The 25,200-nt window shown below is 28.4% G+C and overlaps 2 protein-coding genes across 2 annotated transcripts in view; both read left to right on the top strand.

Moving 5' to 3' along the window:
• The first annotated feature begins 19,843 nt into the window (after positions 1–19,843).
• On the top strand, positions 19,844–21,281 carry LOC111637725 (patched domain-containing protein 1-like). Its single transcript, XM_023383288.1, has 2 exons — positions 19,844–20,334; positions 20,822–21,281. The coding sequence occupies exons 1-2, from the start codon at positions 19,844–19,846 to the stop codon at positions 21,279–21,281; spliced, it is 951 nt and encodes a 316-aa protein (XP_023239056.1).
• The window catches only part of LOC111637729 (patched domain-containing protein 3-like), a 9,447-nt gene continuing 5,434 nt past the window's right edge, over positions 21,188–25,200 (top strand). Inside the window, exons 1-3 of the mRNA XM_023383291.1 lie at positions 21,188–21,242; positions 22,786–23,399; positions 23,887–24,374. Of these exons, the coding sequence (XP_023239059.1) occupies positions 22,909–23,399; positions 23,887–24,374 (979 nt within the window). The 5' untranslated portion in view covers positions 21,188–21,242; positions 22,786–22,908. The remainder of the gene's footprint in view (positions 21,243–22,785; positions 23,400–23,886; positions 24,375–25,200) is intronic.

The following is a 25,200-nucleotide window of genomic DNA, read 5'->3' as shown; positions in this document are numbered from 1 at the left end:
TAATACAACTTGTCTTTGAATTTATTATTATTATTTTTTAAAGCTGTACATTTATTTATGCTTAAATTTATATTTTTTGTCTTGAATGTCCCAAATAAAAAATTTATAATATTTTATTTGGAATATTTCAAATGCAAAATGAATACAATTTAGAAGAAAACATAAAATAAAAGAAAATAAACAATAAGATTTATTTTTATAAATTTTTATATTTTCGTTTTGTTCTTACGCTATCTGAACGACGTAGTTTAAATAATACTATCTTATCCTTAATTAAAGAAGTAATAAATTCTTTTTATTTTAATTTAAGAACATATCTATAGGCTACATGTTCTTAAATTAAAGTAGAAAGAGAGCGATGTGTACTCATTATTTTCATTTCATTAATTTACTAAATTTTAATATAAGAATGCTTTAAAATTATAGTAATGTTCCAAACTATCTTGTCTGAGTGTTTTTTTTAACATTAATTCTTATTCTTTTGAAATGTGCACTCTTTTTAGATTTACTAAATTAATCTTGATCGGTTTCCTCAGAGATCATTGACATTCTCCATGTTTTTCATGATATTTTGTCATTATTTTAAAGTTTAACGCATTACTCTTTCATTAATTCTAGAACAGAATTAAATACTATGAGATACCGGGACTCGCATTAACTATAATCGATAAAAGAAAATAAAATTGACAAAAATATATACTTGAATTTGTTTCTTTATGCATATACTGTACATAATACTAAAGGTAAATTATGTAATTTTATGTAAATTCTCTAATAAAGTTAAGTATAATTCAATTCTATCGCGATAGAATTGAGACGGAGCATAAAAGAAAGAGGCGATCCTTTCACTTGTCAACATAGAAATACGATCCAAGAACAAAGCAATCGGCGTCAATTGCTTTGTTTTTGTGTTTTGCTCGTTTCTCGTGCTCATTTTCTGTTAAATGGGCGCAATGCTGTTTTTTAATTTTTTATTGTTGTTCTCTAAAACATTATTATAGGTTAGTTCGTTTGAACTAGTATGGTTCTCACTACTGACACGTAGACTGATGCTTAAACACATCGAAAGCATACAGCAGCGTGCACTTGTACAAAATGTACAAGCAGTGACTTCGATGACCAGATCGCATATAACGTATCGAAGTTCACAAAACGCCCGATAATCTGGACCCACTCTGCTCCCGTAGGTGTCGAATTAATGAAATTCTACTGTATTAAATAAAGCTCTTTACTAGGATCATATGCTAATTTTGGATGACATTATGATGAACGACATTCGTTACATTACGTGTTTTCAATTAATATTCTAATTATTCAACGCTGCAGAACAAAATTCTTGGGTTTAATGTAAAACTTTTCCGTACTGCTCTATTACTTTCCCGGCTGTTATATAGGCTATAACAGAGGATCGATCAAAAAATGACACGCCCGAAGATTTTTACATGGACATTTTGGACTCAGGAACGTCGAGAAATGCAAAAAAAAAAAAAAATTCGGATTTTTTTCTGCATGTATGGATGTTAGTGTGTGGGTATGGGTGGTGGGTATGGGTGGGTGGATGGTTGGCATGATTTTGTTCATCCTGTTTGAAGCTTAATAACTCCTGTGCTTTTTGTCAAAAATTACTGAGATTTTGCAGGGAAGTTTGCGTATTAAAGGCATTAATACTATTAAATTTTGGTAATTAGAGGTCGAGAAAGTGGGGAGATAATGGGGGTCGTGTGTCATATCTCGAGTAAGGCCGGAGTAAATGACGCTTTTATTCGTTATTAGCATTTACAATTTTTATTTTTAAAACCAATCCTACCCTGAAAATTAATTAAGCTTTTGATATGTTATAATAATTTATTATATGAAAAGTTTTTAATAATAAAATATCATAACAGATGATGCCATACACGCAGTTTTAAATGTTGTCGGGAAACTTAAGTAACTCGTTGCTGGATTTTTTTTGAATGAAAATGCCCGTTCGCAAAATTGTTAACTACTGTATTTCATTAGCATTAATATTAATTTTCAAAACTCTTTATAAACTAAATTTTGCTTTTATTTAAGAATACAGTTTGTTGTTTATGAAGTCGACTAATAACGTGGTAACGACAAGATTAGTTCGATTATAGGATATTCCATATTAAACTTATGTATTGATGGCATCTGACAATTGAATTTAAAATCTTATGCTTTCGTAACCTTTCATAACGGACCATGGCATTGGTTTATTTATCCAGCTATATTAAAGCCGCTTTACCAGGCGATACGCCCATAGACTAGCGCTAAAATATTAATTTAATTTAAGCAATTAAATTAATATTCGATTAATTTTTCTTTTCACTACAAAGTTACATTTGTTTTAAAATTATATCTGAAGAAGGTGGTTTCGTCCCCTTTTTTCCCAATGTAGATTATTCATAACAAAAATTTCGTGACGATTCGTCGATTTTTAGTGATTTTTTTGTGGTTTGTTTATTTTTTTCTGACGGAAATATTTGCTTCATATACGGTATACTGTATTATATAATATACCGACATTGTTTCAATTACTGTATGTAGAGCAAATTTATTTTTCGTTAAGTAATAAATGTTACATTTTTCTCTCGCCAGATGACGCTACAGTGGCTAATATAAAATCTACAGAGACGAATTTCACTCAAGGATATCCTGAGATCTCATTTAACCTGAAAGGATTCCACGAGGAAGCGACTGTGGCCAAGTGGTTCCGTTCCCAGAACACTAGGAGTTCGGTCGTGGGTTCGCGCCTCGCCAGGACGGGCTGGCCACGTTGGAGTTTTCGGGTTTTCTCTACGTCTGTAATGACTGAATAGGGGCCAAGTTACCCTTAAAAGACCTCCTGGAAGGCATTATTCCTCCGTTCTCATATAAGGCCAAGCAGTTAAAAGCTTCGGCCGGATTATCGGATGATAACGCCATTGCTCTTCGGAGTAATATAGCCGAAAAGGCTGCATATTCCACATAAACCAATGAGATAGATAGGAAGTAGCTCGATACGCTTGACAGCTGGGTACAATACGGAAGTAAAATGCACCAAAAAGTTTAATGTCGGTCCTCCTACAGGAAACAAAACCAAGATGACCAGTAGATCAAACTGCAAGACAAATGCCAACCGTTCCAACTTTGGTCTTTCGAGGGTTATAACTTATTAAAACGGAATATCGTGGAAACTGTACTACTTTACGTCCTTCTCCATTTTCATTGCAGGAATGCAGAAACGACCATTTACTATTAGCTAGCCTGCCCCCATTACGAATAAACATAACGAAATTTAGCCTAAATTCGACTGTTCAAGTACAGTTGGATCCATAGATGCTTTTGGCAGGACTACAAAGGCAAACAATGTGCCATTATATACTTTAGAATCTCTAAAGAAATATATCACAGACATCACCTTCAATAAACGAAGTGCTCTCGTCGAGGCCAAAGCCTCCATATTAAAGGAGAGGAAGAAGAAGAGAAAAATTCCATAAATAAAATTTTCTCGACAATAAAAAAAAAATTCAGATGATANCTATTTACGTTATAAAAAGTTGTATAAAATTAAATATAATATTAATTTACCTGTTATTTATGATACGTTTCCTCCTTTCATTATATCTGATTTTACTAACAATATATAATTTATATACTTTGGACTCAATTCTAAACACATTCTGTATTTGTAGAAATTTAATTTAAATTAACCTCAGTATAATAAAAATTTGCCAAAATTTATTTTTACGATATTATCTTTGTCCCGTCGAGTTACTAAATGAATGTTATATTTTTCTCATCCGATAAAAATTGAACTTTGATTCTGTTTATACAGTACTGTAATTGCGATAATAAACAGATAAAAAAAGAAAAGTCGGGTAATGTCTTCCTTCTTTAAATTTCCTAGTACAATACTTATAGTGTTGACCAGTGTATGTAACTGTGTGGCTGGTCAAGAACCAGTGTTGTGTTTAATTAATTGTCGGGTGCCAGAATGTCACTCATTTGTGTAGAAATTAAAATTCGCTGTATTTATTTATATATGTAATTACATATAAAATACTGTATATTTTTTTTATTTTATGTTCTGCATCTCACATGTTATAAAATATATTTAAATGAATTATTAGTTCACGTGTCTTTCATCGATGCTTGTTATATAAGCAATGTACTGTACTTCTGCTAAAATAATTTAACATTTCAGAAATTCAAATATTCTATTAGTGATTAATTATTTCTTATTTCGATCCCCCCTTTTTAATGCTATTTAAATAAGAAATAACCTTAAAGAATAAAAAACAATTTAAAAATTTNCGTCTAATTTTATTAACTATCTATTAATCAATCTAATTTTATTAATTAGAATTTAATTAAAAAAATATGTTTTTTCATTGTCAAAATTTTCATAATTTTAATTATTTATCGCTATTTACGTTATAAAAAGTTGTATAAAATTAAATATAATATTAATTTACCTGTTATTTATGATACGTTTCCTCCTTTCATTATATCTGATTTTACTAACAATATATAATTTATATACTTTGGACTCAATTCTAAACACATTCTGTATTTGTAGAAATTTAATTTAAATTAACCTCAGTATAATAAAAATTTGCCAAAATTTATTTTTACGATATTATCTTTGTCCCGTCGAGTTACTAAATGAATGTTATATTTTTCTCATCCGATAAAAATTGAACTTTGATTCTGTTTATACAGTACTGTAATTGCGATAATAAACAGATAAAAAAAGAAAAGTCGGGTAATGTCTTCCTTCTTTAAATTTCCTAGTACAATACTTATAGTGTTGACCAGTGTATGTAACTGTGTGGCCGGTCAAGAACCAGTGTTGTGTTTAATTAATTGTCGGGTGCCAGAATGTCACTCATTTGTGTAGAAATTAAAATTCGCTGTATTTATTTATATATGTAATTACATATAAAATACTGTATATTTTTTTTATTTTATGTTCTGCATCTCACATGTTATAAAATATATTTAAATGAATTATTAGTTCACGTGTCTTTCATCGATGCTTGTTATATAAGCAATGTACTGTACTTCTGCTAAAATAATTTAACATTTCAGAAATTCAAATATTCTATTAGTGATTAATTATTTCTTATTTCGATCCCCCCTTTTTAATGCTATTTAAATAAGAAATAACCTTAAAGAATAAAAAACAATTTAAAAATTTTAATACAACTTGTCTTTGAATTTATTATTATTATTTTTTAAAGCTGTACATTTATTTATGCTTAAATTTATATTTTTTGTCTTGAATGTCCCAAATAAAAAATTTATAATATTTTATTTGGAATATTTCAAATGCAAAATGAATACAATTTAGAAGAAAACATAAAATAAAAGAAAATAAACAATAAGATTTATTTTTATAAATTTTTATATTTTCGTTTTGTTCTTACGCTATCTGAACGACGTAGTTTAAATAATACTATCTTATCCTTAATTAAAGAAGTAATAAATTCTTTTTATTTTAATTTAAGAACATATCTATAGGCTACATGTTCTTAAATTAAAGTAGAAAGAGAGCGATGTGTACTCATTATTTTCATTTCATTAATTTACTAAATTTTAATATAAGAATGCTTTAAAATTATAGTAATGTTCCAAACTATCTTGTCTGAGTGTTTTTTAACATTAATTCTTATTCTTTTATTAAAAATGTGCACTCTTTTTAGATTTACTAAATTAATCTTGATCGGTTTCCTCAGAGATCATTGACATTCTCCATGTTTTTCATGATATTTTGGCATTATTTTAAAGCTTAACTCGTTACTCTTTCATTAATTCTAGAACAGAATTAAATACTATGAGATACCGGGACTCGCATTAACTATAATCGATAAAAGAAAATAAAATTGACAAAAATATATACTTGAATTTGTTTCTTTATGCATATACTGTACATAATACTAAAGGTAAATTATGTAATTTTATGTAAATTCTCTAATAAAGTTAAGTATAATTCAATTCTATCGCGATAGAATTGAGACGGAGCATAAAAGAAAGAGGCGATCCTTTCACTTGTCAACATAGAAATACGATCCAAGAACAAAGCAATCGGCGTCAATTGCTTTGTTTTTGTGTTTTGCTCGTTTCTCGTGCTCATTTTCTGTTAAATGGGCGCAATGCTGTTTTTTAATTTTTTATTGTTGTTCTCTAAAACATTATTATAGGTTAGTTCGTTTGAACTAGTATGGTTCTCACTACTGACACGTAGACTGATGCTTAAACACATCGAAAGCATACAGCAGCGTGCACTTGTACAAAATGTACAAGCAGTGACTTCGATGACCAGATCGCATATAACGTATCGAAGTTCACAAAACGCCCGATAATCTGGACCCACTCTGCTCCCGTAGGTGTCGAATTAATGAAATTCTACTGTATTAAATAAAGCTCTTTACTAGGATCATATGCTAATTTTGGATGACATTATGATGAACGACATTCGTTACATTACGTGTTTTCAATTAATATTCTAATTATTCAACGCTGCAGAACAAAATTCTTGGGTTTAATGTAAAACTTTTCCGTACTGCTCTATTACTTTCCCGGCTGTTATATAGGCTATAACAGAGGATCGATCAAAAAATGACACGCCCGAAGATTTTTACATGGACATTTTGGACTCAGGAACGTCGAGAAATGCAAAAAAAAAAAAAAATTCGGATTTTTTTCTGCATGTATGGATGTTAGTGTGTGGGTATGGGTGGTGGGTATGGGTGGGTGGATGGTTGGCATGATTTTGTTCATCCTGTTTGAAGCTTAATAACTCCTGTGCTTTTTGTCAAAAATTACTGAGATTTTGCAGGGAAGTTTGCGTATTAAAGGCATTAATACTATTAAATTTTGGTAATTAGAGGTCGAGAAAGTGGGGAGATAATGGGGGTCGTGTGTCATATCTCGAGTAAGGCCGGAGTAAATGACGCTTTTATTCGTTATTAGCATTTACAATTTTTATTTTTAAAACCAATCCTACCCTGAAAATTAATTAAGCTTTTGATATGTTATAATAATTTATTATATGAAAAGTTTTTAATAATAAAATATCATAACAGATGATGCCATACACGCAGTTTTAAATGTTGTCGGGAAACTTAAGTAACTCGTTGCTGGATTTTTTTTGAATGAAAATGCCCGTTCGCAAAATTGTTAACTACTGTATTTCATTAGCATTAATATTAATTTTCAAAACTCTTTATAAACTAAATTTTGCTTTTATTTAAGAATACAGTTTGTTGTTTATGAAGTCGACTAATAACGTAGTAACGACAAGATTAGTTCGATTATAGGATATTCCATATTAAACTTATGTATTGATGGCATCTGACAATTGAATTTAAAATCTTATGCTTTCGTAACCTTTCATAACGGACCATGGCATTGGTTTATTTATCCAGCTATATTAAAGCCGCTTTACCAGGCGATACGCCCATAGACTAGCGCTAAAATATTAATTTAATTTAAGCAATTAAATTAATATTCGATTAATTTTTCTTTTCACTACAAAGTTACATTTGTTTTAAAATTATATCTGAAGAAGGTGGTTTCGTCCCCTTTTTTCCCAATGTAGATTATTCATAACAAAAATTTCGTGACGATTCGTCGATTTTTAGTGATTTTTTTTGTGGTTTGTTTATTTTTTTCTGACGGAAATATTTGCTTCATATACGGTATACTGTATTATATAATATACCGACATTGTTTCAATTACTGTATGTAGAGCAAATTTATTTTTCGTTAAGTAATAAATGTTACATTTTTCTCTCGCCAGATGACGCTACAGTGGCTAATATAAAATCTACAGAGACGAATTTCACTCAAGGATATCCTGAGATCTCATTTAACCTGAAAGGATTCCACGAGGAAGCGACTGTGGCCAAGTGGTTCCGTTCCCAGAACACTAGGAGTTCGGTCGTGGGTTCGCGCCTCGCCAGGACGGGCTGGCCACGTTGGAGTTTTCGGGTTTTCTCTACGTCTGTAATGACTGAATAGGGGCCAAGTTACCCTTAAAAGACCTCCCGGAAGGCATTATTCCTCCGTTCTCATATAAGGCCAAGCAGTTAAAAGCTTCGGCCGGATTATCGGATGATAACGCCATTGCTCTTCGGAGTAATATAGCCGAAAAGGCTGCATATTCCACATAAACCAATGAGATAGATAGGAAGTAGCTCGATACGCTTGACAGCTGGGTACAATACGGAAGTAAAATGCACCAAAAAGTTTAATGTCGGTCCTCCTACAGGAAACAAAACCAAGATGACCAGTAGATCAAACTGCAAGACAAATGCCAACCGTTCCAACTTTGGTCTTTCGAGGGTTATAACTTATTAAAACGGAATATCGTGGAAACTGTACTACTTTACGTCCTTCTCCATTTTCATTGCAGGAATGCAGAAACGACCATTTACTATTAGCTAGCCTGCCCCCATTACGAATAAACATAACGAAATTTAGCCTAAATTCGACTGTTCAAGTACAGTTGGATCCATAGATGCTTTTGGCAGGACTACAAAGGCAAACAATGTGCCATTATATACTTTAGAATCTCTAAAGAAATATATCACAGACATCACCTTCAATAAACGAAGTGCTCTCGTCGAGGCCAAAGCCTCCATATTAAAGGAGAGGAAGAAGAAGAGAAAAATTCCATAAATAAAATTTTCTCGACAATAAAAGAAAAATTCAGATGATAATCATTATGAATAAATATAGTTATTGTATAGTACATTTACTAAAAATTTTGTATTGCTTGCAATTGAAAACAAGCTTTTTAATAATAATAATTATTATTATTAGAGTGTTATCAAAGTACTGGTTCTTCAGTCCTACTCAGTAATTATATCAGTTTTCCAATTTCCTCACTAACGACTTTGCAGCATATTGATATACAGTATAAATAAACACACACGCTCACGCTCGCCGCTAAGTCACTATCATTTTGAATACGATATATTCAGAATAAGATTAAATTGTCATAGATATTAGCTTTAAAAATATGATATGACCTAATCAATATATTAACCCTATAAAACTTATAAAGTGGATTCTGTTCTGTAAATTTTAACTTTATACATTTGATTCTCGTGAAATTTGATATAGATTTTGATAGAATCCTTGATTAAATGAAAGACTACCTGTTATGCATTGTTTAAAAGTGAATATATTTTATTCAATTTTTTGAAGTATTTGTATGGTGAAATCAAATCTCCTCCCGTATTTATGAATTAGATATTATAGGCAATTAATTTTAATGAAGATTTATCATATCGAGAGTCAAATTTTCAGAACCCGGTATTATATTCTTATTAAAATTCGTCACATGTTCATTGTTGTATAGAGTTTTTTAATTACACTTATTTCGTCATTTATAGTTAAATCGTATAACAATTACTCATTATATTAAGTTCTGGTAATCACATTGATACAATCATTATCCTAATTATAAAAATTGTGGGCATTTAATCGATTCCTTCCGTATTCTCTTATTAATTAATGTAAGACTTGTACAACTGCGTTTAATTTAAATACAATCGTAATCATTAATCTAAATTTGTGCCATAAAATTGTATTTGTTATTCAATTAATTATTTTTATTAAAATCGCATCAGAAAGATGTAGGCCTACATTTTTCTCATGAAAATACAGTAGACCCCCTATAACATTATAGATAATTCCGTGTTATATGAATTCCATGTTGTACGAGTCACTTAGATTTTACAAATACGTGTGCCGGGCCGTGAACAGCTCACGTATTTGTAAAATCTAAGTGACTCCTACAACATGGAATTCATATAAAACGGAATAATCAACAGTATTATAGGGGGTCTACTGTATTCATTCTAAATACATAAATAAAAAAAACAATAAATACTCTGAATAATATGAATTTATATTAAGTTTTATGAAGTTTTATAACTATGTGAGACTATAATATATATCAGAATACGTGATGTGTATTATTTATATTAAATAAATATACCAATTCTTTATCTAAATTTAGTTATAATCAATTCAAATTATTCAATAAGTAAATAATGATTCATAAAGTAGTCTAACCTCGAGAAAAAGTATTTTATAATTACTTTCTTATCAAATCATTTTTTATTTACGAGGGAAAATCGAAACTATTCCAGATGACGTAAGTATTACGAATTTTCAGTGACGTCACTATTTATTGTCGTAAAACACGCAAAGATTCTACGTCGAGTTAATAAACTGGTTTATTGACTTCCAGTTAATATCATCGGTATGACGTAGACTCTGGTAAGCGTAATATGACGTCATCGCTCTCGTGTTTAAGTATGGAAGAAAACGTGACCTACATAATATTTGATCCATTTATTTAAAAAATCAATTGTAATAAATAACACACTTTTATAATTACTACTTATTACGTGATACGAATTAAATGTCTTTTATGAAAATAATTTTAGTGTTGTAAAGAAATTTACATTTTATTTATTAAAATTACAATTGGAAATTATTTTATAATACATATCTAAATTAAAACATATATATTTTATATCCAATTTTTTATTATTATTATCATTTAATTTGAACGTTTAGAACAAAATAAGATTTCTATTGTGAATTAAAATATACTTTTGTGAATAAATTGTACTGTACGGTACATTCGAATCATAGATTAATTGATTTGTTAATGATACAATTCGATATATTTTAGCTACAGGATTTGTTCTACTATAAGTCTATCTTTATCATCGATCTCGCTCTTAAGGGAGAAAAGATATCAGACCACAATTTATACCAATAAGAGTAAGTCTAATAGACTTATAACGAGATCAATCATTAGGGGTGGTGGATAAAAAACATCGTCCCCATACATATTATTTAAGATAAAGTTTGGATTTTGAACTGGATTCGAATTTAGATGTCCATGATAGCAGGCTGACACCTTATCGTGTGTTCGTTTGGCTGAATATGGATCATTAACCATCTTTTAGAAGAGACTACCGGATTTGCTAATTACGAAGAAAGATTTGCATAATACACTTTACAAGAACTATAATAAATGCCTTTATTAAACATAATGCAGGCCTACATTCTATTTTAGTCATTACTAGTATTTACGATGGAAAATCGAAACTATTGCAGAGAACTATAATGAAATCAGCATTACCAATCATAAATGACATCACTACTTAATGTCGTAAAAGCACGCGAAGATCTTCTCTAGAATTAATAAAGCTATTTCATTGACTTCCAGTAAATATCATCAGTATGACGTAGACTTGTAGTATAGAGAGGCATATTTTAAGCTAAGTTACCTTAACTTAAAAATGCCTCACGCATAACACTTTTGTAGCAATCATATGATCTTTCTTTCACCATCTGAAATCGTATTTTTGTTTGCGTAAGTATTTTTGGTCAACTTACGACCAAATAGACTTACGTTGGAAGCTTATCATAAGTCGAAGTATACCTGTATTTAAAATATATATAGCCTATATTATAAATTACAAATACTAAAAAAAAAAGATAGAAATAAACTTTAATGAAATATTTTATTCTTGTAATTAGTTAATCATCAATAGTTGCAGGCTATACAATTTTTTAAAATTAGTTTTTAAAGTTCTATTTTGATCTTAGTAATTGCGACATTTTTTTTTTTATTAAATCGTGATGATTAATTTGTTTACTAAATATCCCATCGATATGAGCACAATTGTCAAAGCAAATACACTATAGAATATTATAGATGCTAAAGTAATAGAGCATAGGGTACAAACATTAAAACACTATAAAACATTGACATACAACTTAAGTATTTTACTAAAGTATTGAATACCCTGCATTGAAAACAGCAATTCTCATTTTATCATTTGGTGACTTTTCCTTACTTATCATATAATAATATAATATATTAATTAGACGAGCAATTATTTATATTGACATCATCACAATGCTGGACTACAATTTTAAATCATATTTTTAATTTATTGAACATATTATATATGCTCTCCACTTAAAGTTAGTAGGGACTTGCCCCTGTACATCATACTTTTTCTTTAACAGTAGAGTAGTGCCGGTCATCTATCTAACATCTTTCGGGGGAAAATTTTTGACTTCATGTTTGTATCAGAAGTTTTATATAGTTAATCCGGGCTTCCTGCCCAAAATGTTTCCATGTCTCGTCTTTCATCTACCTAACTCCGTTCTTGNCTGCCCGTTCTGGTAAACAACATAACTACAACCAACCTTTATATCTGTTTTCGAACCATCCGTAAAGATTTCGTAATCGTTGTAAGAGGGTTGCTCGAAGACGATTGACGGTGTGGACGAAAGGGCCAAAGATTGTGAATAAATGGCAAAAGAAATTTCTTGTTCCAAAAAGGTGTGACTTATTTGTTGGTTGCTAGTATAAATATCAAGGCGATGCTTTATTTGCCATTGCTTAAAATAGGAGGTGATAAGAAGATCAATAGGGGCTTTCTTAGCCAGAACTTGAATAGAGATATTGGGCGTGGTATTGTAGGCCTTGGTGATCTGAATAAGAGCTCTACGTTGTGACGAAATAATACTCCGATGGGTATAGAAGAAGAAAGACCATCTTAGTTTTCGCAGAAGAGAAAATAATAGAACAATAGTTCGAACTTTCCCAAATATCGAAAAAATAAGTAGGCCTATAATCTGTAGGTTAGTATCGACATAATCATTCCGGAAAATTAAAAAAAAAATTATTATAAGTTAAAGTATTTTTTACAAAAATTAAGCAAAGGTACGATTAATTATATTTTCTATATCATACCGAAATTAGAGCAATTACAGTGAATACAAGAGATAAGCTTTGAGAACGAATTTGCCAAACTTAAAAAATGTCTGGTTCAAAATATTTTTTTGTTTGTTTGTTTTGAAATGTTCTGTTTTAATGCAGGATAAAATATAAATAATTGTCTTATTCCCAGATTTATCATGGAATAAAGTAGGCCTATATGTAAAGTAGACTTTATTCTATGTCTATTTGAAGTGTTTCAATTAGATTTCATTCCTTAAGATCCACTTGAAATAAAGTAAAATTGTCTGTAAACACTATCTAATTTTCAAATAACATTTTTTAATAAAATGAAGAATGAGATTCATTAAACGATAAATATTAATATTTCATAAGATATAAATTTAAAAGTAAGAGGAAAAGAACAATGACACTGTTATCGAGATAGCATCCAAGCAAGAAAACACAACCTACGGAATTAACGGTAGCGATAAAAGGAAAACTGAATGTAGCGATACACCATATTAATTTTTCTGTTACGCGTATCAAAATGGTAATAAATATGACTTCCAATACATTAATTATTATATATGGTCCAATTCCATTTCAAAGCGAGCTTAATTTATCATTCTAAGTACACCCTGAAAATCCAGAGATATTAATATGGCGTAAAAAAGTTTTTCTAAAGAGTTCAGAAATTTGTCTTCCCACTTTTTAGCAATTAAATGTTGTCTTGAATTATTATCATCAATAAAATAAAACAGTCGAATTGCTTTAAAATCTTTAACAAATCCATCATTCTCTGTTGATACTCCACCTGTTTGTTCCATAAATATTTGCTGCAATCATCACAGTTGAGTATCTGTTTAAAAATACAAATGGAAAAATTATTTTTAAAATAAAAAAAAAAATCTATATTTTCAGTAATCATTGCACAATAATTATTTTAATATACTTTATTACTGATGTTACGATTCTTATAATAGAGCATTTGTATTTTACAAATATAATGGCGTAATAGAGAACTTTGCTTTCATTTTATTTAAGTATTATTCCATAATAAATATTTGGTCTGTTGAAATGTTGTCAGTTCTAAAACAATTAGATATATAAATGGAATCATTTAAATAGGTTTTTCTTCTGTAACTACGAAATCAATTTTATTTTCAAAAACGAAATTTAATCTTTATATCAGTATAAAAGGAAACTAATATACCAGTTAGACTAAAGGTGCGTTTATACGATCAAATTTCTCGGATATAAAACTTTTGTACTGAAGCTGTTCTGATAATGTAGGCCAGACAATTTATCTTTTCTAAGTTCTTGAATTCATAAATACTAAAGTAGAATGTTGTTCTATTAGATTCAACTTATTGAAAGCTTAAAACCAACCAAGATAATGCATTTTTGTCATCTGATAAAACGGCAGTTTGGACGAAAGAGAACACGTAAAAGCTTACAATTGAGTATCAGTTAAAGTCTGATTTCTGAAACACGACTTTTAGTTAATATTACAAGAGAAATAAATGTATTGAATAGCCCATAAATAATCCATATATATTATACTGTATATAGTAATAATAATAATAATAATAACTAAATTAATAGGTAGAACATCGACATCAGTAATGTGTCAATCTAAGTGGAAGTGTTTCTGATAACTTGCTACTTTCTTGGTACAATATTTAACTATAAAATCTGGAGAGAAAGTGTCACTTGAAAGTGTCTATTGCATGGTATCACAACTTTGTCAAATAATGTTCATTTATTGAATCTCGAAAGTGCTACATAATGGTGTAAACAAATTATTATTTTCAAATGTTCTTGATCTCAATATTGTGTTGCAAGAAATTTGAATGTGTAGATGCATTTTAAGATTAAGGTCAAAGTACATCGTCCCTTCGACCTTGAATCTAGCATATCATTGGAACATCTTTAAAAGAGGCCACTGGGTCACAAGGAAGAAGACCTACAAAATTTCGTGAATTTCATTATTAATTTTTTATGTTTTTTTTTATTAACAGTGAAAGTGATGCATTTTAAATATATATTTGTATCTACCGTTGTCATTTAAGTGAAGTTTTATTTATTAAATAATTTAGCAACGAGTTTGTACAAAACTGTCAGCATCGAATTACAATTAAAATGTGCATTATAACTTACATTAAATTATAATACACTTTCAAAGAAAATTTCGACAAAATGTTGAAAATTTTGTTAATATGTCGGAATTGTCAAAATAAATAAATACAATAAATATTAACTAAGGAGAAAAATAAAACTATTAACTTGTATGTTCACTTAAATACCTGTAAACAGTTTGTTATTACTAAGAATAGTATTGTTTGTACCACAATATTATATTCTTAGCAATAATTTATAGTTTTTCGTAGAACTTAGGCTGTATTATTTTCTAAAACCTGTTTATTCGAAATATAGGTTTATAATTTTGAATAAATAGATTGTATTACTTCAGTATGAGTTGAGAAATTATAACAGATTTCCTACTACTGTATTTCCTATTAAGGATAAGATGCAGTGGAAAAGCCAAAATATTATTGACATTGAAAACTGATATATTATTAAAATTAAGTATCGAGAAAAAGTTTACTATAGTATTTTTTAAACAGTAACGTAAATTATAACAGATGAAAAATTGCTTTTAACGTTGTCAATTAGCTGCATTTTACTTCCCAGGCTTTTATACAGGGTATACCGTCAAGACCGAATAAACTCTGCATAGCGAGAATCTTCGCTCGGATACATAAAAATGTCCAAGGAACCATATCTCTACGATCCACAGTTTTCGAGAAAAACGAGAAAGAAAAAGTATAATGTCACACCCGGTGCATGGAAAATAAGCTTTATTGGAAACATGAACAATGGGACTTGCATATGACATTGTTTTTACATAAGAAGATGTTTAAAATGAGGCATGCATGAGCAGTTATTCTACGGTGTACATATGTATAATTATATCAATAATACCCAGGTGGCCAGACGTGGGAGTCCAGTTGTGTGGCTGCCACGATCGCCAGATCCAAATCCAAAAGTATTAAAAAAAATCCCGTAGGAAAAAATCCAAAGGTGTCAGACCTTTGGATTTTTTTCTACGGGTCCATCTGAAGGAATTGGTATATCGAACACCAGTAGAAAGCGACTTAGTTGTTCATCTTCATGCTTCGTTCACTTAGGTGGACAACACGATGCTACATCGTGTGCAGTCAGCCATTCGTGTGTATTTTTAACTATAACTTAAGTTTTGTAACGTTTTTACAACCAGATTGATGTAAAATAAAGACGACGATGAGGGACATATAACCCGAAAATCATATCAACCAGAATTAACAATCAAATTCATTTGTATGTAAATTTTACTATCGATTTACTGTATATCGATTTACTATATATGAAAAATATCTAACATATGCTATTTTATTGCAGATTCGTTTTTTTAAATTTGAAGTGTAAATATTCAATTAATTTTATTAATTATCGGCGCTTCATGCTGAGTCATGGTAATAAGATAGCCGAACAACTCTACTATATACTGTACACCCAAATCTTATGAAAATTGTGATGCGCTTCACGTTTCGCCCACACCCAGGGAGTTCGCAGAACACAGGCATTGTGGAAATCCCCGAAACGAACTCGTATAAATCAGTCGATTTCTTGTTAATACTGTTTTTTCGAATTTTATTTTTCGAAATATTATATTGATACATACTAAATCTAAATTATCTAAATTTATACCAAAAAAATTGAAATTAACTGTATTTGTTACACTAATTTAAATTTCAAGGGAAATAATAACGAGTTTAAATAATTCAAATATCCTATAATTCGAATTAATTAGGCTCGACTATAATATATATTATTAAAAAGAAATTTTTATATATAAATAAATTTTTGCAGATCTTGGGAACTTCTTTCTATTAACATTTTTGAATGGTTTAAGCGAAAAGAGTATAAAAACTTTAACTGAATAAGTGTTTAATTCATTGTTTATTGTACCAAACAAAATTAGCTTTACAATAATTAAGTATATAATATAATGTATCGATATATTATCTACTAATATAATACTGTATTCTATGTCCGTATACCTGTGGCTCTATCCCACCAATACCACTGAGTTTCTATATCAACCGCATTCTAATTCAAATTTTTCTTTTAATAATCGTAAAATTTTAACGGTTAATCGTTTAGCAGTTATGTTTATAATAATTTTTTTAGTTTTTCATTCATTTATATTCAAGAATTGGCTTTGTGGCAAAGTGTTTTGATATTAACTCGTTATATAAACCTGAAATTAAGTTGAAATTTGGTACACAGTTAGGATACGTCATGAGAATGTACACTAAGAAAGAATTTTTCGAAATTCCCCCGTGGGGAGAGGGAGAGGATTATGTATTATCCTGAAGAACTGGGCTTCTACTGTACTATTTTCGATGCGTTTTTTGCGGGAAATCTGTATATATAATTCGAGATGGGTTGGTGATAATAACAATAATAATAATTTATATATATATAATCGAGATAGATTGCGAAAAACTGAACATATTTTTAGACCCATCTAAAAATTCTCTAATTAGCCTGGGGAGAGGGGGAACCTAATTCTTGTACCCATTGAAAACGGGTAAGATCAGGTATGTAAGATAATCTTTGTAGTTATATAAACCTAACTGTATAATATAATACAATAGAAGTGTTAGAAGCACGAAATTAACTAATCTTAATGTTTGTTGTCATTTTTTGCCCGGGCTTACCTGCTAGTAAATATAATTTTTACAATTGTCTATTTTAACGTAGTTCTCTGCATAATGACAGTAGTTATATAAATTTCCAAAAAAAAATTATAAAATTTTTTTATTATTATATAAAAGTTTCTAACTAATTTATAAAAAAAGTCCAACTAAAATTTTCCACGAAAAGGTCCACGAAAGTCCTTGACATCATCATTGAACGATCTGTGACGTCAAAGGACAATGGCATCCTTACACCTCTGCGATAACCTCAAGTTCAATATTAATGCCTTAGTTATAAATTCTATTTTTAGTTCAGAATTAAAATAATTGACTTTTTGCTGTATGATTTAATTATCTACTCAAATGATCTTTTTTTTTTCTCTGTTTTCTGTAGTATTGTGAAATATTTTAATAGAGTCCTAGATAGGTAATGTTGTTTATCTTTATGGGTATTTTTATCTGAAAGAACTGCCCGTTGGTCTGCTTTTATGATCTTTTTTTTTTCTCTGTTTTCTGTAGTATTGTGAAATATTTTAAATAATCTAAAATAACTTCATATTTAATAAAATTAATTTAAATCCGTTCAAAATAATACATTACTTATTGTAGAATACAGTATACCAATTAATTGTTGAGACTATTAAAATCTATTGTTCCAATAGAAGTTGAAGTGTAGCCAAGATACTGTAGATTTATTATCGCTATGAACAAGAATATAAAAATAACCTTTATTATTTATAATCATCTTTAATTTTTGTCTGAAAATTCATTAATATTATCATTAACTTAGCTTCATATTAAACTGGTTTTTCACGGTTAGTAGTAGGCCTATAGGTAATTTGTACAAGTACATTACATATAGGCCTAATTAATTATAGAATTTTGACAGAATTTTGGCTCCTTTTCTTAGAAAAGAAAAATTTAATCGGATTTAACATGTAATTAATTTTAAAAAAAATACATTTAACAAAATAAAATATTTTTATATATCAGTTGCGATAAATAATACAACTGACAATGTTATTTTAAGGAAATAAATATAAAATTTATTCAAATATTTCGTCGTCATGATTTTACAATTTTAACGTGTTTAATATTCATAAACATATTATTTTACTACACATTTTAGAAAATTTTTTTGCTATCTTATTGCTCTTACAAGTTATAATATTTAATTTTTTTTTTAAATGTATTTTTATGTAGTAAATACAGCAAAAATGCCTAAGAAATTCGTCTTAAAATATGACACAACGCGTATTTAAATTTTCCACACTTTACATACATTTAAATCACGATTTACGAAGGAAATAGTGAATATTTATGATTCTATTTCTAGCTCTGACGTCAATTGTGATCTTGTTTGTTATTGGACTTTTCTGCTGTGTTAGCGAGTACATTTGCATAAGTATTTAATAATGATTCAGTGATTTGTAATTANTCATCTGTTTTTAAAATTATTATTTAAATCATTTAATGATTTATATACATTGAATTGGATACTAATTTCATCATAATTATTTATATTTTGTTAGTATTTTTAAATCAAGGTATTTACATAATACAAGTATACCCCCGTATAACACTGTAGATAATTCCGTATTATATGAATTCCATATTGTACGAGTCACTTAGATTTTACAAATACGTGAGCCGTTCACAGCCCGGTACACGTATTTGTAAAATTTAAGTGACTCGTACAATATGGAATTTATATAACACGGAATTATCTACAGTGTTATACGGGGGTATATTGTATTATATTTTTTTACGTCTTAATTTTAAAAATTATTAGATGATCGAATATATATATATAGGCCTATATATTTAAATATAAAGTTCTATTTTGATATAGAATTTGGTTTCTTTCTCAATGAAAAGTTTAAATAAAATTCCAAAAATATTATTCTTATATACTTATAGGCCTATATAAATAAATGTTATGATTTTTTCAAATTAAACACACTAAATCTTGAATTAAACTATATTATATTTTAATTTTTCCGTAAAATTTATATAAATTTTCTCATTTTTTAATCGAAATTTTAAATATTTTTATATTTAAATTTATAACAATTCCAATATACTGATATAAAACATTGTTTTAATAACTAAACACCTAAAAATTACTATAATTAAATAAATTTATTAATGAAATTAATTCTTATGTGATTATAATCTCTAATTCCGTATATGAATAAAAAAGAAATATTTTTTTTTCCAGGTTTTACGTAGTTCTACTCCAACGTCAAGGACGAACTCGTTAAATTTCAAAACACGAATAAAGGAATGAGAAGTGGTAGTCTCGATTGCGTGAGGTCATATCAACTGGAATAGAGAGGCATTGATGTACCTGCAGAGAAACTTATCCCTTGCTTTTAGTCGTTTGGGAGGATGCATTGGTCGACATCCTCTATGGTTCATTTTCATTCCTCTTATTATAACCGCACTATCATCAATAGGATTTGTAAGAATTTCTATGACAAGCGATTTGCAATATCTTTTGACACCCATAAATGGAAGATCTAAAATTGAAAAAGAAGCTATCCAATCAATCTTTCCCGAATCTAAAGATTTCCCAAGATTAACCGATTTTCCCAGATGCGGCTTTGTAATTTTAGTCGCTAAAGATGGTGGATCCATGTTACGCGAATCCATTATGGATGATGTGTTTGCGCTGGATGAAATGATAAGGAATATCAGTTTACGGCACGATAATCGTACTATAAAGTATTCTGATATTTGTTTAAAGACAGAAGGTGGGAGATGTTTTAGTAATAATGTTTTATCACTTCGAGGAAACATTGGGAATATGGCAAGAGGAACGTTTAAAGTCAAGTAAGTGTGACTATGAATTTCGCATAGTTTTCATTAAAATATTTTAATAATTTACAAAAATTATATTATGTAAAATAGTGTATTTTATGAATACTTCTCATCTTTCATTAACATATACATATTTTTTTAAATCTTGATTATCTTTTATCGTTCTTACCATTTATCGTATTTTAAATTTCCATGCTTTTGATTGTTAAAATGTTGTTTACGCTTGTTCTTCTGATAGGCTACTCTTAATTTTTCATCACATTATTTTAAGTAACATTTTTACATGCTTATTTTACTATATATATTTAATTAATTGTTTTTTTAACATCCTTCTACTCTTATTTTTACATTTAATTTTAGTTTTTCAGTCTGTCTATCTATTTCTTGAAATTTATATAAAAGTAAATTATGTTATCAAGTAATATTAAAATTTTTATAACTAAAGATATTTTTATTTTATTATATATTGTATAAGTAAAGTTAATTTTATCGTTTCAAGGTATCCCATATACGTAGATCCTCTGACCTCCTATCTAACAATTTACGCATATAACTTAGGTGGAGTAACTACGGACGATGATGGATACGTAAAAGAAGTTAAAGCTATAAGATTACTTTATACTTTAGAAAGCAACAATGTGACAAATTTCGACGTAGCAATAAAATGGGAAGATACTTTCTTACAAGAAATGGCAAAAACGGATTTTAAAAACATTTTAGTTTTTCGATTTGTAAGAAAATCGTGGGACGAAGAAACTAGTAAAATTACAGAATCTGCTTTACCTGTACTTGTAGTAGCTATTATAGTTATGGTAGTTTTCGGTGCTGTATCATGCATGACAACAGATTGGATTACAAGCAAACCACTATCAAATCTAGTGTTTTCCTTCGAAAAGTTGAACTGTAGCCAAGTTATCGTTGTATGTATCAGTATAAAAATAACTAATCGTTGTTTATAATTATGTTAAACCATTACCTAGAAAATTCTTAAATTTATCATTAGCTTAATTTCATATTAAACTGGTTTTTATGCATATCTAGTCAATTATTTTAACTCAATATCCTATTCTACTTATTGAATTTTTTACACAGTTTTGACTTCGTTCTTTTCATTTTTAGAGAAATAAAATAAAAATCTATGAAGCGAATTTTACCATAAAAATTATAATAATTGTATAAGTAAATTTATGATATATTTTAAACTAAAAAAATTTTTATGATATCCTTGACATATTTCTACGTTAAAAAAACATATATCACGTTAAATTATATATTAAAAAACAAAGCAATTAATTAATATATAATTAATAAAAATAAATGGGATTATATTAAATAATACGGATTTTTATAATTTTAAATAAATAAATATAGAAAATTATATGTACAGTACATATTAATTATTATTTAAAGGAAGTAAAATACATCGAGGAAAATATAAATGAAACACCGCATAAAATATTAATATGTTAACATCATACGAGTATATAACATTTACATGTGTTCTTAGAATAAATTAAACTTGTTTATTTTAATTAATTATAATTTTGTGGATTGGAAAATTTATTCTTAATCATCTTTTCAAAATTTTTAACTTCTATGTAACATATGAAATCACGAATTTCAAACAGGATCTACAAGACAGAACATACGAAAGTAATTCTAATATAGGATTTTTAATATTCATCTGTTTTTAAAATTATTATTTAAATCATTTAATGATTTATATACATTGAATTGGATACTAATTTCATCATAATTATTTATATTTTGTTAGTATTTTTAAATCAAGGTATTTACATAATACAAGTATACCCCCGTATAACACTGTAGATAATTCCGTATTATATGAATTCCATATTGTACGAGTCACTTAGATTTTACAAATACGTGAGCCGTTCACAGCCCGGTACACGTATTTGTAAAATTTAAGTGACTCGTACAATATGGAATTTATATAACACGGAATTATCTACAGTGTTATACGGGGGTATATTGTATTATATTTTTTTACGTCTTAATTTTAAAAATTATTAGATGATCGAATATATATATATAGGCCTATATATTTAAATATAAAGTTCTATTTTGATATAGAATTTGGTTTCTTTCTCAATGAAAAGTTTAAATAAAATTCCAAAAATATTATTCTTATATACTTATAGGCCTATATAAATAAATGTTATGATTTTTTCAAATTAAACACACTAAATCTTGAATTAAACTATATTATATTTTAATTTTTCCGTAAAATTTATATAAATTTTCTCATTTTTTAATCGAAATTTTAAATATTTTTATATTTAAATTTATAACAATTCCAATATACTGATATAAAACATTGTTTTAATAACTAAACACCTAAAAATTACTATAATTAAATAAATTTATTAATGAAATTAATTCTTATGTGATTATAATCTCTAATTCCGTATATGAATAAAAAAGAAATATTTTTTTTTCCAGGTTTTACGTAGTTCTACTCCAACGTCAAGGACGAACTCGTTAAATTTCAAAACACGAATAAAGGAATGAGAAGTGGTAGTCTCGATTGCGTGAGGTCATATCAACTGGAATAGAGAGGCATTGATGTACCTGCAGAGAAACTTATCCCTTGCTTTTAGTCGTTTGGGAGGATGCATTGGTCGACATCCTCTATGGTTCATTTTCATTCCTCTTATTATAACCGCACTATCATCAATAGGATTTGTAAGAATTTCTATGACAAGCGATTTGCAATATCTTTTGACACCCATAAATGGAAGATCTAAAATTGAAAAAGAAGCTATCCAATCAATCTTTCCCGAATCTAAAGATTTCCCAAGATTAACCGATTTTCCCAGATGCGGCTTTGTAATTTTAGTCGCTAAAGATGGTGGATCCATGTTGCGCGAATCCATTATGGATGATGTGTTTGCGCTGGATCAAATGATAAGGAATATCAGTTTACGGCACGATAATCGTACTATAAAGTATTCTGATATTTGTTTAAAGACAGAAGGTGGGAGATGTTTTAGTAATAATGTTTTATCACTTCGAGGAAACATTGGGAATATGGCAAGAGGAACGTTTAAAGTCAAGTAAGTGTGACTATGAATTTCGCATAGTTTTCATTAAAATATTATAATAATTTACAAAAATTATATTATGTAAAATAGTGTATTTTATGAATACTTCTCATCTTTCATTAACATATACATATTTTTTTAAATCTTGATTATCTTTTATCGTTCTTACCATTTATCGTATTTTAAATTTCCATGCTTTTGATTGTTAAAATGTTGTTTACGCTTGTTCTTCTGATAGGCTACTCTTAATTTTTCATCACATTATTTTAAGTAACATTTTTACATGCTTATTTTACTATATATATTTAATTAATTGTTTTTTTAACATCCTTCTACTCTTATTTTTACATTTAATTTTAGTTTTTCAGTCTGTCTATCTATTTCTTGAAATTTATATAAAAGTAAATTATGTTATCAAGTAATATTAAAATTTTTATAACTAAAGATATTTTTATTTTATTATATATTGTATAAGTAAAGTTAATTTTATCGTTTCAAGGTATCCCATATACGTAGATCCTCTGACCTCCTATCTAACAATTTACGCATATAACTTAGGTGGAGTAACTACGGACGATGATGGATACGTAAAAGAAGTTAAAGCTATAAGATTACTTTATACTTTAGAAAGCAACAATGTGACAAATTTCGACGTAGCAATAAAATGGGAAGATACTTTCTTACAAGAAATGGCAAAAACGGATTTTAAAAACATTTTAGTTTTTCGATTTGTAAGAAAATCGTGGGACGAAGAAACTAGTAAAATTACAGAATCTGCTTTACCTGTACTTGTAGTAGCTATTATAGTTATGGTAGTTTTCGGTGCTGTATCATGCATGACAACAGATTGGATTACAAGCAAACCACTAGTTGGAGTCTGCGGTGCATTATCCCCTGGTATTGGTGTAATTGCCGCATTTGGGTTTTTACAAATTGTAGGATCCGAATATGTAGACCTGAACATTGCAGTGCCATTTTTAATGTTGGGTAAGTTAAAAATAGTTACATTGTTTACAAATGTTGAAATATACAATTATTTACGTTTAAAAATACATTATAACTAACCTACAAAAGTATTCACTATAGTAATAAAATTTTTTAAATATGCACAAGGTTCTTTGTTCTATGATCTGTTAACTTTTTAACATTTCTTTTACTTTTATTTGGTTATAAAAATGCATTATTATTATTATTTTTAAATGTCTTACACTAACCACAACAGATACAGATTGTAACACGTATATTTCCATTTTGGGTTTTATTAGTTCCTATTCACTCCGAAAGAATAAGGAAATTAAAGATAGTTGTTTATCTATTTTAGTAACTAGGTCACTACATTACTTTCACTACTATCTGTTCGACTCTCACTGCTTAGCATTGACCTATTCTTGACAGACTAGTAATTTCTACCTGGTTTTACTTTATACAGAAGATTAAGTAACCTTGAACTATTTAAATATAGCGATTCAAAATTGAAGCTATCATCCAGGTAAAGAAGCTAATGAACTTCTTCATTACCTTCTTCACCTGGATGATCGCACGTAGATTATTCATTATCACTTGCTTCAACGAGCATCTTTGCCATTTTTTTAAAGCTTAAACTGCAAAAATGTATTCTCTACGTCTTATGTTCTGAGTTTAAATTTATATTTTAGTTATAAAAAAAATAATAATTTAAATATAAAATTTTGTAGTAAGAAAAACACTTTTAAACTTATATTTCTGCTCTCGTAAAATATTAATTTTTATATAATTTTTATATTTTTATAGCATTTAAGATAAATATAAATAATTTTATATAAATAAATATTAA

This window comes from Centruroides sculpturatus, unplaced genomic scaffold (genome assembly GCF_000671375.1).
Source record: "Centruroides sculpturatus isolate CEXI.00-Female unplaced genomic scaffold, Cexi_2.0 scaffold1223, whole genome shotgun sequence".
In the NCBI taxonomy this organism is placed as follows: domain Eukaryota; kingdom Metazoa; phylum Arthropoda; class Arachnida; order Scorpiones; family Buthidae; genus Centruroides; species Centruroides sculpturatus.
This window is presented reverse-complemented; position numbering and strand designations above follow the sequence as displayed.

Coding starts and splice junctions, on each gene's coding strand:
- LOC111637725 (XM_023383288.1), top strand. CDS start 19,844: ATGTACCTGCAGAGAAACTTATCCCTTGCTTTTAGTCGTTTGGGAGGA. Junction 20,335..20,821: donor AGAGGAACGTTTAAAGTCAA/GTAAGTGTGACT, acceptor TATCGTTTCAAG/GTATCCCATATACGTAGATC.